The sequence below is a fragment of the Mytilus californianus genome, unplaced genomic scaffold, assembly GCF_021869535.1.
Source record: "Mytilus californianus isolate M0D057914Y unplaced genomic scaffold, xbMytCali1.0.p SCAF_3, whole genome shotgun sequence".
Lineage (NCBI taxonomy): Eukaryota > Metazoa > Mollusca > Bivalvia > Mytilida > Mytilidae > Mytilus > Mytilus californianus.
The window spans coordinates 75,595,315-75,607,950 of record NW_026262679.1 but is presented as its reverse complement, the minus strand read 5'-3'; the positions used below and the strand labels follow the sequence as shown (position 1 = coordinate 75,607,950).

General features: G+C 30.6%; 1 protein-coding gene across 8 annotated transcripts in view; it reads left to right on the top strand.

Moving 5' to 3' along the window:
* LOC127733236 (dedicator of cytokinesis protein 1-like) overlaps positions 1–12,636 on the top strand; it is an 81,903-nt gene that overhangs the window by 29,262 nt on the left and 40,005 nt on the right. For 6 of the 8 annotated variants that reach the window (XM_052242545.1, XM_052242542.1, XM_052242540.1 and 3 more), the window contains 7 exons: positions 923–1,000; positions 6,170–6,353; positions 7,081–7,193; positions 7,835–7,924; positions 9,453–9,553; positions 10,099–10,230; positions 10,861–10,969. In XM_052242545.1, the coding sequence (XP_052098505.1) occupies positions 923–1,000; positions 6,170–6,353; positions 7,081–7,193; positions 7,835–7,924; positions 9,453–9,553; positions 10,099–10,230; positions 10,861–10,969 (807 nt within the window). The remainder of the gene's footprint in view (positions 1–922; positions 1,001–6,169; positions 6,354–7,080; positions 7,194–7,834; positions 7,925–9,452; positions 9,554–10,098; positions 10,231–10,860; positions 10,970–12,636) is intronic. The other 2 variants (XM_052242544.1, XM_052242543.1) reach the window with 1 other exon arrangement.

Below are 12,636 nucleotides of genomic sequence, written 5' to 3'. Positions count from 1 at the left end.
GTTTTTTTAAATTTTCATCTGACATGCCAAAGTTTACCATATTCATTTGTATGAGAAAGTTTTCTTAACTTCATTAACAATTATTAATAATTAGTTCAACAGTGTTTGATAGCTGCAAAAATTGGGTTTGGTTTATGAAGCAAGTCATACATTTGGTTAGTTTGTTGCTTTCTAATGTTGTTTTCATATCTTTGGGTTTAGAAATATAACCATTTTGAAAATTATTCTAGATATGAAAGAACACTTTTATAACTGCAAGGTTTAAGTTTAGATATAAAAGAACATGCAATGATTTAAATGGCAAGCAAGATAGGCACAAACTCATGTTAAAATATTACATTTACTCTCACAAAGTAAAACTGACATGAAGTATATTTTTAACAGCTCACTTATTTAAATATGCCATTACCAATATTTTGAATTAACTAGTGGTCATTTAACCTGAGTGATTTATATAAAGTATGATATTTGATTAACTTTAGTTTATAACAAACACAGTAGTAATTGTATTAAGTATATTTTTGAACTATAATCTTATGACAAAAAAAATTACGGGTCATTTTTTTTTCTCACTTTTTCCAGACAATTTTTAAATAAGAAAATTTTGAATTCTTCAGTTTTATTAGAAAGATTTTAACTACAGAAAACAAAGAAATAATTTATTTAGTAATGCTTTATGTTTGATAATTATCCTAAAAAGCAAATTAACATGTTATGATAACTGCCACTTTTAAATCTTCCCTGTATTTGGTAAAAAAAATCTAGAAGCTATTGTATTGATCTTTCTGAGAAGTTATCTTAAATCTGGAATTTAACTGTAACCATTCTTGAACTGTTGGATGTTACTTAATTACAGACTAACAATGTTTGCAAATAACATAACCAAGTTCAAAAACAGAATTAAGAATGATTTTTGTTTCAGTCTCAGAGACATTCAAGTGTTAAAAAACAGAGGTATTCTGTATTGTTTGAGTTAGAAAAGTTAGAAAAGGTTGACAAGGTATAAATATGGACTGAAATGGATAGTAACCTAACACTTTAACAAATATATATTTGGCAGAAACTATGATCATTGTCTTTCGAAATATTTTTCCAAATTATTTGAACAAAAATCATGTTTACAAGTGTGTTTCAAGTCCATTTCAAGTCAGGTTTTCCAGAGCATGAATTAATGTTAACATGAGGTTAAGGGAGAGCAATCATTAATTGTGTGTCATGGTGTGTATATAATATCAGGTGACACAGTTTTATATATGGATTTTCTGCAGTGGAGTGTTTGTGTGCTTCATGTAGACACATGGTGTTGCAATATTCACAAGTGGCTTTCAAACAGAGACATAGTGGCGCAGTATTCACAAAGGGGCTTTCAAATAGAGAATAGTGTCGCATTATTCACATTGGGGCTTTCAAATAGAGACATGGTGGTGCAGTATTCACATTGGAGCTTTTACAAACTGAAACATGTTATAATATAGATTATATAATACGGTCTTCTTCTCATTCTATTTCCTGCGTGCTAAACCCTTTAGAATTTATTGGACAAATTATATTCGGAAAACATATTATAAATATCTATTCCAGAAATATCTCTTTAAGTAAGAAGTATCCTAAACTCTTCATCTTTCCACTTTTACTCAAAACAAGAATATTCATATGTAAATTATGCATAATGAAGAACAAAATTGTGATATTCCTAAAGTTCCACATTGATTTCAGGAAAGGTGAATGGACTCATGCAAAACATTGAAGCTATATATAATTTCAGCCTCACAATCTTATCTTCAGATTTATAATCCATTAAAATTTGTTTATAATTCAATTACTGATGTATTGAACAAGGAGAATATTGAAACTTGAATAATATTAACTAATTAAAAAATGGAAGTTTTCTTTAGTGCCACTTGACTAATTGAACGAGAGTCCTGATGAATGAAGGAGACCATTGTTATTAACCCTGATGTCTTGGTTCTGGGAAGATTAATGCTTTTAAGAATTACTCTGCTTAATTAACTTTCTTACTTACAGACACAAAGATGGAATATGTTGTCAAGAAATTGTATAATGAGCAGTGCTCGCAGTATTTCTAGTTGATCATATAAATTCATTTAAAGCATAAAGACAAGCTAAAAGGAAGCAGCTCTTTATTTGTCCTTGCTAACCAAACGACATGGCCACCATGTATAAAGATAGATCATAAGAGTAAATTGCAAGCAAGTTATTGTCATATATCTTGAAAATACAATAAACAAAGCTTCAAATCGTTAAAAGTATCGAACATTTTGGGACCAGATATTAGCTAATTATCCATAGACATGACCTTTAAAGATTGTCGATAGGCATGTGAACTTGGTATTAATATAAATACAGTTGAAGTCTAAGGGACCAGACAAAACTATTAGACTCATACGAGGTTGTCAGCTGTATCATGTTTCCCCAATTTCAAAGTTGTAATTTTTATTGTCAACCTAGTATGTTATGGTGGAAAAGGGTAAAAATTAATTATTTTCCTTCCGAATTTCCTTGTACTTCATACTTCAATGCAGCTGGTTAGTTTATGTGCATTTTGCTTTAAGGGGACTTAGAATTTTGAATCAACTGAGTTTAACTCATCAGAGTTTAAAAATGCATTGGACAAACAGGAATTTTACTGGAACTGACAAAATACCTAGACTTATCCAAATTTTTGACCCAACTGAGTCCGACAGATTCTATTTTTAACTTTTAATGCTTTTGGATATTACCTTGAAAACAATTATGAATAGAGAGAAACTATAAAAAGCAAAATTGATAAACAAGCAAATCCAGGTATACAAATCATTTGATTAGTATTTAATATTGCAATGACCGTTCTATGGTGGGTCTTTTGATATGGGGGAGAGGGAGAGGGCTTGTAAGTTTGTGAATAAATTTTGTTATCCTGATTTTGTTAAATATCTAATGTGATAATGGTACTGAAAAAAAATTATTTTAGGCAGGAGAGCTACTCAGGATGTTCGGAGTCTCTAGTTTTGTTGTTTATTTGTGTAATGATTTTTGAAAATGTTTGGTAAATGTATCTATTTAATCAAGTATTTTTGTTAGTATGTAGCCATAATTTTCCTGTATGTTTTAATATATACTGTATATTTCACTGACCGGATTTTAGAATAATACTGAAAGAACATGGAAAATACTGTTGATTAGACAATAAGTGATTTTGTATAAAACATGTAGGAAAGATTTGGTTTATTTACTGAATTATGTGCATATATTGTATTTTGATTTATTTTTTTATGTCAAAACAGATCATGCCATGTGTTTTAGTGTGATCCTGTTGGGTGGCATTTTGATATTTTTAAGCAATTTATATTCTTCCTATACAGTTGTCCTATTTCTATTTTTTAGCAAAAGGTAAAATACCATATTTTAAAATATAATCTCATATCTTTTCACTTATTTATAACGGAAGTATATAAAACATATGAAATTTGAATAAAATTGACTGACCACATATTATTATTAATCCTAACTAAACACTGTATCACTGCAAAATTAGTTATGAAAGCACTTTATCAATCATTTATTGACACGATAATATAGATTATACAGATATTGATAAATGTAGTTCTCTAGTTTAGGTACTTCAATTTATAGTAGTTTTATTCCTTTTGTTTTATTACTATGACAGGGGATAGTCAGAGCCTTTTTCAGCCTCATTAATCAAAATTCTCAAACTTATTATTTGCAGTTTTAAAATTTTCATATAAAGTCAACATAAAATCATTCATCTAAGTCTACAGCAGTAAGCGAGGTAGTGGCTATCTTATCTATTTGAATGTCTACTGAGCACTGAGAGTAATGGCATCAGTCAATTAGCTGTAAACTAGTTGTTGTTTTACATAGAATTGATCTTCATTAAAGTATTCCCTACCCTGTCATCTTCCACTTATATATTAGTTATTTTGGAAAATGTAAAAAAGTCAGGTGATTTAAGCTTCCAAGTTGTATCATTGTATAGATCCTATGACACCCACGCTTTTATCTACTTACAACAACCCACCCAATTCCAAATGATGTAAATTGATGTTTTAACATTACTAGTTTATTGGATAATAAGTAACCACTACTTGTGTAGAAGTATTCTGTGTTCATAGATATCTACACCTGTACTGGTTACTATCTAGTAAACTAGAACTGTGGATTAATTATTTTTCCTTGCATTTTGGAAACCAATTTTCTTGGGTTCAGTTGAACCATGAATTTAAATGCTCAATGAAGTGCACATTTTCTATAGACTTTTGTAAAACCATAAAATCAAATATCTCTGAAAATACAATTTTTCTTAATCCCCCAAAAATTGGTACCCACAGTGTTAATATATTTATTTATCATACTGGTAGATTTTAACAGGAACAGTATTATACTATATATTTTATAGTTTAATGTATTTCTTGTTTGTTCTTTTGCGTATTATACTATATATTTTATAGTTAAATGTATTTCTTGTTTGTTCTTTTGAGTATTATACTATATATTTTATAATACTCAAAATTGACAACAACACTTCAAATGGAGTTTAATTATATATTTTATAGTTTAATGTATTTCTTGTTTGTTCTTTTGTATACCTTTTGTTAGGCCTCTGATCAGGTTAAAAAAAAAGATTAACTCTACTACATGTTCATGGGCCTATCCCCTGTCTGGAATGTTTCCAGTACCAGTAGTTGCTTTTTGTCATATCTTGATGGGTTTTTTTTTTTTGGTTATTTGGAGAATTTGGTGTTTGTGGCTGATCTTTAATAGTTTCTGTTGAATTTATTCTGAGGTTTTGGAGACTGAGGACGAGTTAGAGTGTGACATATGGTATAGACACCTTTTTAAAGTTGAAGACTATTTCGTTGCTCTTTGGATATCTTATGGTCATTTGTGATGTTGAGTTGCTGTCTCCTTGGTATCTACACAACAATTCTCCATATTGTATATTAGCCAGTTTTGCTTATCAAATTTCTTGCTAAAAAAGCATCATATCTTATATTCAATTATCCATTTAATTATGATGTTAAATTGCTGATTTCTAAAATTGTAATCTGGAAAATATGTGGCAAGATATGGGCCTAATCATCTTTATTCCTTTATGAACAATTATTGAAATCACCTGCCCTGGGTTCTTTTATAGAATCAAAACATTCAAAAACTTTACATTATGTGTTTTTATATACCAGTTCAGACTAAACAGGCTTTTACTTTATTTTTTTAAATAAACTTCAACTTTCAATTTAAAATCATGTCTGTGAAATTCCATTTTCCTTGGATTTCAGAAGGAATCAAAACGAGTAAAAAATCCTTAAAATAACATCATCTAATTCAATGGGATTCCTCATAAATCCAATCACATTGATGATTTTAAAATGAAAGCTGAATGTTTTTTTTTTCAATGGGTATAGAACAATAAATGTTTTGGTTAAAGATAAACATGCGGTATGGGTTTTGCTCATTATTGAAGGCTGTACTTTGACCTATAGTTGTTAATGTCTGTGTCATTTGGTCTCTTGTTGAGAGTTGTCTCATTGGCAATCATACCACATCTTCTTATTTTTTATATATACTGTATTACTGTTACTTGTTCAGTGTACATTTGTTGAAACTCCTCCATACATGGATATGAAGAGGGGGGAAGAATATCCATATTCATGAAACAAGTGTCTGTGGTCTTTATTTTTTGTTGGCTTTTTTTTTGTAAATCTTTTTTTATTATTATTTTTTAATTGTTTTATGAATATATATGTTTTATCCATTATGAAAGTATACAGAGAACTACATTTATTTTAAAATTATATGGCATAGAAAACCACACAAATAACCACTTGCATTTACTTGCCTATAACTTAACTTTTTACATACATTTTTTGGTAGAGCATTTTTAAATAGTTTTTACATATTTTATTTGATGAAAAGGGTTATTATTATTGTATGAATACATTTTTGGGCATTTATTACAAACATTTGAATGGTTATTGTTCGAGAATGAAAAGACAAAGAATTTTTAATTATTTCTAAACTAGAAATTTATTCCCTTTCTCTCACAGTTGATTTTTTTTTTTAAATTTCCAATTTGACAAAAATCATAATTACGAAAATTGTTTGACATTGAGTAAGTAATAATTCACCATATTCAAAACTGTAATTTCAGATAGAGAAAAAAGATGACAAGCAAGCACCATACTTAGATCTGCCATGTACCAGGGACGACCTTGAAGAACAAGGCATACATAAAGACAGTAAAGTGCCTCTGTTTAGTGGACCATTCACTCTTAGTCAAAGAGATAGCTTCCAAATCAATACATTTGTTTGCTCTACAAAACTCACACATAATGGTAAGGTTCTTATCAAATCTTTAAACAGACATGCTCTTAATAAGTGCTCTACAAAACAATCACATAATGGTAAGGTTCTTATCAAATTATTTTAGAAGGCATATTTTAAGAGAGACAGCTTCCAAATCGGTGCATTTGTCTCACTACAAAATTGACACATAATGGTATGGCTCTTATGAAAACTCAGAGTTCAATGATATTCACCCCACATCACTGTCTATTCTCTTAGAGAAAGAGCTTCCAGATCAGTGCTTATGTTCTGTAGATTTGACAGGTCTAATTGTTACATCTTTTCCATAAATGAAAATGTGTGTGTGGTGGAGAGACTTTGGGTGGTTACATTTTTTGGGCAACAACTTAGAATCATAGAATTAAAGAAATTGTATTGTGGGTGGCTTGGGTTATAACCCTCCCCCCCTTTAAAAACAAACAAACAAACAAACAAACAAACAAACAAACAAACAAAACAAAACAAAAATACACATGGAAAAACACTGGAAAACCCCTAAAGTTACAACCACTGTTTTATAGACTCTATTCTTTTAGTGTGAATTTCCAGAATTTCACTTTTGTCTGCAGTATAAAACTTATTGATGGGCTTAGGTTACAGTTAGGTATCATCAAAAATGCCCATTGATCCTGACTATACCTTTTTAGAAAAATATATTTATCCAGAATTTACTATTTGCTCTTATAAATGTACTGATGACATTATTTTCTTTTGCAGTGGATATTCTAGGGTTGTTGAAATGGCAGGAATTATTGAATGAATTGGATCCATCAGCACTTCGACTTCACTTAGACAAACTGATGCATGTTGACGGAGAGGAAATAGTCAAGGTAGAAAACCTATACTCTTATATATTGTTATTGAATAAACATCCATCTAAACTACAGCATGGGACAATTATCAAAATGGCAGTCAAATATTTACATACTTTTTTTTGTATTTGAATGTAAATGTAATGTTCTCTAGTTGGAAAAATAAAAAACGATTTAAATCCTCAGAAGACATTTTCAAGATGAATAGTATTTTCATGTGTTTATTCAAAGTCATGACATTTGCTTTGCATTGAACAGCCAGGTCTTAATTAAACATGTAGTCAATTAATGTCCAGGTACCTTAAAACAATTACCCATATCGTTGGCTTGAATGACTTGTAAGAGTAGGGAGAAGTAAATGCATTAAACTTTATATTACATATCATATACATGTATCAATGACTTGATTTAGTACACAAAATTGTCTCAAACAATTTTGCTTGAATTGTTGAATAGTCATATTTATTTAGAAAATACTTCTGAGCAGTTATCACTACTTTTGATTGTATTACAAGTGGCCAGATTTCATTGGACTCAGTATTGTTAGTAGCCAGTTTTCGCTTCCTTATGGCCTCTCTAAACATTACAACATAGCATAAATAGTTTTTTATTCTCTTTAGATTAAAACACCCAAACCATACTTTGATATTGTTTTGTAGTTTTTACAAGATCTTCTGGATTCCCTGTTTAGAATATTGATAGAAAACACAATATCAGATACATATGACAGCCAAGTGTTTGAATGCTTGGTAAGTACTTTGATAGAAAACATAATATCAGATATATGTGACAGTCAAGTGTTTGAATGCTTGGTGAGTACTTTGATAGAAAACACTATATCAGATACATATGACAGTCAAGTGTTTGAATGCTTGGTAAGTACTTTGATAGAAAACACAATATAAGATACATATGACAGTCAAGTGTTTGAATGCTTGGTAAGTGCTTTGATAGAAAACACAATATCAGATACATATGACAGTCAAGTGTTTGAATGCTTGGTGAGTACTTTGATAGAAAACACTATATCAGATACATATGACGGTCAACTGTTTGAATGCTTGGTGAGTACTTTGATAGAAAACACAATATCAGATACATATGACAGTCAAGTGTTTGAATGCTTGGTAAGAACTTTGATAGAAAACACAATATCAGATACATATGACAGTCAAGTGTTTGAATGCTTGGTGAGTACTTTGATAGAAAACACAATATCAGATACATATGACAGTCAAATGTTTGATTGCTTGGTAAGAACTTTGATAGAAAACACAATATCAGATACATATGACAGTCAAGTGTTTGAATGCTTGGTGAGTACTTTGATAGAAAACACAATATCAGATACATATGACAGTCAAGTGTTTGAATGCTTGGTAAGTGCTTTGATAGAAAACACAATATCAGATACATATGACAGTCAAGTGTTTGAATGCTTGTTAAGTACTTTGATAGAAAACACTATATCAGATACATATGACAGTCAAGTGTTTGAATGCTTGGTAAGTACTTTGATAGAAAACACAATATCAGATACATATGACAGTCAAGTGTTTGAATGCTTGGTAAGTGCTTTGATAGAAAACACAATATCAGATACATATGACAGTCAAGCGTTTGAATGCTTGGTAAGTACTTTGATACACATTTATACTTTTACTATTTAAGTAAAACAGAACTATTAATAGAATCTTAGGAATTTTCATGTTGGACATTTGCTGATACCATGATCATGGTATGATCTGATATATAGAACACTATTCGTGGAAATACTGGACATATGTTGACATTTGAATACATGAATATGTTTGCTGCAATTTGCAAATCATATTTCTATGTCAAAAAATAAAAGGAGATGTGGGTATGTATTATGAGACAGCAGCTGAATGATGAAAGAAACCAAAGACTTCTAGATGCCAACATAGTCTTCAAAAATAGCTGTTCGAGATACCATCAAAGATCTGCCATTAACACTAATATTCATAAATGAAAATATCAGTAAGATTCAACCAGAGAGTACTGATGGATTTTTGAACATTTGACAGGCACTTGAACATTTTACTTCTGCAAGAGAAAAAATGAAGATAAAATCACCAGGTACTGGTATTTTGTTTTTATCCTGACCTTTTAACTGGATCTATAATTATAAACCATTGTGTGCAAAATTTTGTAGGTAGATATTTACCACATTTATTATTTAGAAAAAATGTGCAAAATTAATGTTAAAGTAGATATTTACATGATCTTTACAGATAAGAATTGATTCCATTTTAGGTACATATAATTGGTTTGATATCAGACAGAAAGTATCACCAGTTCAGGCCAGTGTTAGATGCTTACATTACTGATACCTTCAGCTTCCCTTCTGCTTACCAGTGAGTATAGTTTTCAAGCCAAGTCACAGATTTTCTGTTAAAATCATTAATAACAATTGGGAACTCTTAGCCCATGGCATATACACCAAATGCCAAAGGAAAAAATGGAATGATCTGTTGGATATGTCTTTTCTTTAGATGATGTATGTTCAGTAGATGTGTATTTTACTCAAGAATTAGTTAACATGGCCACCATATTTTAGTACAGGTAGAGCGTGTACCATTTTCTCTTCCTTTTCACAATTATTTGATAAATAAGTATTATAATGCAATTCTAATATTTACTATGAAATATCCAATTCTTCATACTACAGTACAAATTTCAGTTTTCTATTTGTAGCATTTGTAGGAAAACAAATCCAACTAATACTTCAAAGAGGAACATAATCGATAAAAATAAAGTTCTGTTGATTTTGACTTCTGCTGGTCTTTTCTCAAAATGTCAGTTTTTGTCTTCCCCTCCATCCTTATTTTATTTCACATTTTGTAGAAGTTGCTATTCTTAATTATGATCTTAACTAACTGTGTATAACATCTGTTTACAGAAAGCTAACAACATTACTCAGAGAATATGTAGATAGAGCAACAGAAGTTAATCAGAAGTACCTGGTCAAGGCCATGAAGTCATTAGAATATCTGTTTAAATTTATAGTCAAGTCAAGGAGTCTATTTACTTTGTAAGTTCTTTTCTACATTGTCTGTAAATAGTAAATAAATTAGATATGTTTCTTTAATACTGCTAGGTATATTTTATTTTTATACCTTGGAATTATGTACATTTATGAAGTTTCAGGACATACAAAAAGTCATGGCTTTAAAACATAAGCTAAAATTTTGTTTGTTTTTAATTACATTAAACTTTTGTAGAACCTTCATCTGTTTCAAATCATATACTTTTGAAGAAGTTATAATGTAAGCTTCAAGGTTGCAACATTATAAAAAGAATTAAAAAGACCCAGCTGTTTGATATCTGGACTTATGTCAACCCCTGTCAACCCTATCTCAACAAATGATATTGCTAAACCCTGTGTTCACCAGTATTTATATATTAAAAGTATCATTTCCACTTATGCCAACTTTTCATGAAGCAAATGCGTGAGATTTGGCTAAAATTGTAAAGATCAAAGAGAAAAAAACAATAGATCAAAGGAAAATGCCGCCAAATAAGCATGAAAATGCGTGAGTCTCACGCTAAATGCGTGAGACTTGGCAGCCCTGCATGATTTCTACCTTTATGTTACAATCTTATACTGGAGTATTTTCTGCCTATTAATCCAGTTTGAAAGAAATTTGTTGTTTGTTTGTAGATTGGAGGAGGGTAAAGGGAAAGTTGCATTCGAACAAACAATGAAGCATTTACTTCATGCAATAAGTGGTATGATGTTACACACGAGTGATAACACACTACTAGCTCAGGTAAATATACTTAAATTCACACAACACTAAATTCATTGCCAGCTAAAATATTTACACACAAGTGATAAAACACTACTAGCTAAAAAATACATTAGTTATAACACGGCAGTTATTTCACACCAATCTCAACCAGGGCTTCCAAAATTATTTTTAGCCAGCCGGACATTTTATATATTATCCCGATTTTAATCCCTTAAGACTAAATAAACAAAAGGCAATAATGGTAATCAGTTGCCGAGTTGGACATCCCAATGTCAGATTGACAATTAAAAAAAAACGATATTAAACTTTCTTTGATTCAAATTCGAAGTTCTGACGTAAACTGTTTAAATTGGCAGTGCATCATTCGAAGTGTGCAACATCAGCGTACTTATATCTGCCGTAGACTCTTTATTTGGGCAAAATAACGTTGTCAAAAACTTTACTTTCGTTTTTAAACCGGATGTTATCTTGACAATGGTAAAACATGGACCAGAGACGGATACGTAAATTCTGTGTACGCTTGCAAAGCATGAATGAGTGTAAGTAGCTCTTTCTACGTTATTTCTTCAAGAAAATATTCGAAATAAACGTGAGATAAAGGTATCAATGACAATTTAAGAATTTTTTGAAGAAATTAGGCTGCATAATTAAATTTCACACATGCGCACATGCGCACATGTGTACTAGTTCAAACATGTCTCTGGTTCAAACAACGTGGTTATGACAATTTTTCATTTTCACCTTTTTAATTTTTTCATCAAATAATATTTGTAAACGTATTTCAGATAATTTGAATCTTTTTGACTAAATTAATTAGATGCAAACCGCTGAAATGTAAGAAAATAACTTTGAATAGACCGATCAATATCCGGTTCAAAATAGTTTACCTGTCACCTGAACAGGTAAATTTCAGCTGTTCGACAACTAATTAGCCTTGATTAAAATGAGAAGGTATTAAAGTAGGAGTTGTTTTGATAGTACTTAATGATCATGTCACTTTTATGACCGGAAATGTGTGGCTGTTAAAGGCAAAAGGTTGGGTCAAAAAGATCGCGAATTATGTTAAAATGATCATTTTCGACTGCTCTTAAGAAAGCCTTGAAAACTAAAAAGTAGATGTCCGTTTCATGCTTTGCCCAGCCGGACTTTTACCGGACATTATACAAATGTCCGGAATATATGACCGTTTTGGAAGCCTTGATCTCAACACACTGCTCATTTAGTAATTTTACACACCAGTCATAACACACTATTAGCTCAGGTATTTATTTCACACGAGACATAACACATGGCCAGCTAAGAAAATTACACACCAGTCATATTACACAGGTAGCATGGGTATCTACAATTATAATACACTGCTAATTCTGATAAATGCATGCTAGTGATAATACAAGATCTTCCAATGAGTGCATTTTCGTGGAAAAAATAGATGTCGCAAAGCAAATATCTTCATGTAACAATGACATGTTTTTCTCTGAATGACCCCAGGTCAATTGGGACTGTTCATTCATAAAACAAAATTGGAAACTCCTCTATACACTTATACCTCATGTAATAATGTACCAGCTGAAATTACCAGTAAACAAACATCCTCTATTCCATTGTTTTATAAACATATTCACCATTACCTCGATTAGGTAAAAAAATGTTTAGATTTTTGTGACCCCACAAAATATACAAAG